Source organism: Arachis stenosperma, chromosome 8, assembly GCF_014773155.1.
Source record: "Arachis stenosperma cultivar V10309 chromosome 8, arast.V10309.gnm1.PFL2, whole genome shotgun sequence".
NCBI lineage: Eukaryota > Viridiplantae > Streptophyta > Magnoliopsida > Fabales > Fabaceae > Arachis > Arachis stenosperma.
The window spans coordinates 40,239,539-40,242,638 of NC_080384.1; the positions used below are offsets into that span (position 1 = coordinate 40,239,539).

Here is a 3,100-nt window from a genome sequence, read left to right on the forward strand (position 1 = left end):
ATACTGCAAGTTGCGAGCTGCTATGCTAATTATAGAAAATATCTATAACCTGATCTAACTTCCCTATAACTAACTAACTATAACAAACTTTTTCTTTAATCACACTTTTATCCCTCACAATTATTATATGTATTATTCAATTAAAAAATTAACACTATAAATCTTTAATTAAATTTGAAGATTTATTATTATAATAAAAATCATAATACTGAGAAATAAATTTTTTTATATATTATTTTTTATAGTTTATATAAACTGTTTAATTGTAAAAAAATTTTAAAATTGAAATTGAAAAAAATATTATACAAATAAACCTCATTTCTAAATTTAATTCCTAAATTGAGAACAACAACAACAAAATATTATTCAAAAAAAAAAAGAAAAATATATTAATGAAGGAACTAATAATGAGAAGGACTATTAGAAGATAGACCCTTTTATTTACATTCAACTAATTGATAGGAGTACATCAACATACAAGTAGACACATTAGTAACAACATATAATGCCAACAATTTACAGAAAAATAAATAAAAGCACCTGAAATTCTGATGAATATGTGCCACTAAAGTTTGTTATATATATCTTGCACTGTATAAATAAAAGAATCTAATTAACGTTATTTAATTTATACAGTCTTTAGAGACTTTATTGAAAATAACAAGAATCAAATTAATTAAATAAAGCTATAAAGTATAAACAAATGACATTAAATTATTATTAGGTAATTATATTATGACCCTAAAGAGCAATAATGGGCATGTTCTGACGATGGTGCATCTGCACATGCTCTTCATTTTCAAGCTCTATCATGCTTCCAATAATGATTTCAGTCGCACTATTCACGATTTCTGATAGGTTCCTGCATTCCACAAGGACAAAACTTGTTTCAATTAATTAATTTAAGAGCACAATATAATGTTGTATTGATAGATGATTAATCTTGACCATATATTTCTTTTTTTTTTTTAATATTTCGTACACCAAACACTCGAATCTTGAGATGTGTATAAAAATACAGTTATAATAAACTGATCATTAATTAAATAATTATATATTTTTTAATGAAGAAAAAAAGACATATACATTTTTATTAAGAATATTAATATTAAAATAACGATACCCTTTTGAGGAATTGTAGGTGAGTCCAACAATATGTTTGGCCTCGTCAAGAGCCCAACGAAACCTGCGAAAATCTTCATGGGACCATTTGCCATTGTTAAGAACACGAAGCTGAGAAGGTTTCACATCGCAGAAGATGGGTATCACCTTCTTACTACACCCCATTAGAAGCGCTAGCTCGTGTAGGCAAAAGTATGATTCACCTATGTTGCACAAAACACCAATTCGAGTAAAATAATTTGCTCAAATTATTTTTCAAACAATTTTATATCCGATATTTTAGTCATTAATAAATTTATATTTTTTAAAAGTCTTTGAGAATTATTCTCCTTGTATAGATTGGTTCTTTCGTTTTTTCAATCAAATTAATATGTGTGTTGTATATATAAGTTTCTAACAAATTTTATTATAAAGACAATTAAATATTATAAAAATACACTCTAAAGTAAATTTGTTCTTTTAAAAATGACGCAGAGACTAATTTATTGGATGAAAATAATTTTTAAAGACTTTTAGAAAAAAAATTGTTAAGGAGCAAGAAGTCTAATTTATAATTTTTTTAAAAATTAATTTGAATATATATTTTAAATATTTAATTAATTTTATATCGATTATTTTAGATGAGTTATTATGAAAATAAGATAAAAACTCAAGTGCAGTCGACTTCATATGAAATTGATAGTTGACAATCGTTAGATGAAAATTTAGTCAAATCAATTAAATCATCTAACTGCTCTCAATGATCAACTTCACGCGAAGTCAAAGCATCTGGATTTTCATCTGAAAATAAATAAGGACTCACAATAACGAGGAGAGAAGACGGCAACACCGATCTTGCATTCGAGAACTCCTCTATTTATCTTATCAAAGAGTTTGTCTCCTGGCTTCATGTTTTTGTTGTCCAAGAAAGGGTTGAAGCCGTTCCTCCTTAGGTGATCGTAGAGTAACGAAGCCACTGTTTTCTTCGTGTCCCTGCACCTATGGTTCAGGAACACGTCACATGGCTCCGTTACTCGCCTTCTTGTTGTTGTTATTGTTACTGCCTCCATCTTTGTCATTTCATATATTTGCCTTTGTTGGGTAAAGAATCTGCGTTGCAACAAGTTCGCTGCCATAACACGTTGCATGCTGCTTAATAATAATGCTTAACTAATTTCTTGATAATTAAAGAAGAAAGAAAATAATAAATGGAAGATAGCTAGGTTTTTTTTTGAAATATTTCTATATATGCTATGAATGTGATGATTGTGAAATGGAGTTGTAACAATGGTTTTGATGCCTTTTTATAGTTGCGGTAGATGAATTTGTTGTGTGTTTTCTTTATTTATTTAAACTTGTCTCTTAGCTTGGTGCGTTGTTCAATGTTGGATTGATTTTGAAAGCGAGTATAAATGGAAAATAAAGCATTGAAATTCAAAGAGTTGTAAAGGATCTTTTGTTAGACTGTGGAAGTGGGGCTAATCAGTAATTTTGACTCACTCTAGGCTCTATACTAATTAAGGAGTATACCCCTTCAAACACGTCGTGGACTTCTCTTTCTGCATGTGTGATATATATACGTATTACATTTTTCAATTTTATTCTTTTATTCAAATTTTATTAATAGTAACTTTTTTTTATTAGTAGTTAATGTTTCTATATATATACAAAAATGTAAGAATGACATGGAAACAATCTAGAATTGTTAGGGTCACATAATATAGAAACAATTCATAAACACTAGGGTAAAAGGTTAATCTTACTTCCTTAGCTTTCTTCTTTTCATCTAGGATTAGAAGTGAGGCAAACTCAACTTATTCTTAACAGTAGTTTCATAAGTTAAATTTGATGAGTTATTTATTGGTTTTACATATAGACTGATTCAATTATAATTATATATGTTATTTGTTAAATATTAATACTTACTTATTTTATACTTTTAATTTTTATGACATGCATGTTTATTAAATATATAAAGTTAAAATGTCTTTTATTTATG

At 27.3% G+C, this 3,100-nt stretch overlaps 1 protein-coding gene across 1 annotated transcript; it reads right to left on the minus strand.

The window, feature by feature from the left end:
* Positions 1 to 514: 514 nt before the first annotated feature.
* LOC130943408 (probable 2' cyclic ADP-D-ribose synthase BdTIR) lies at positions 515 to 2,357 on the minus strand. The gene is made up of 3 exons (XM_057871281.1): positions 1,925 to 2,357; positions 1,124 to 1,325; positions 515 to 862 (listed from the first exon to the last, which is right to left on the minus strand). The coding sequence occupies exons 1-3, from the start codon at positions 2,247 to 2,249 to the stop codon at positions 742 to 744; spliced, it is 648 nt and encodes a 215-aa protein (XP_057727264.1). The 5' UTR covers positions 2,250 to 2,357; the 3' UTR covers positions 515 to 741.
* Between the last annotated feature and the right edge of the window lie 743 nt (positions 2,358 to 3,100).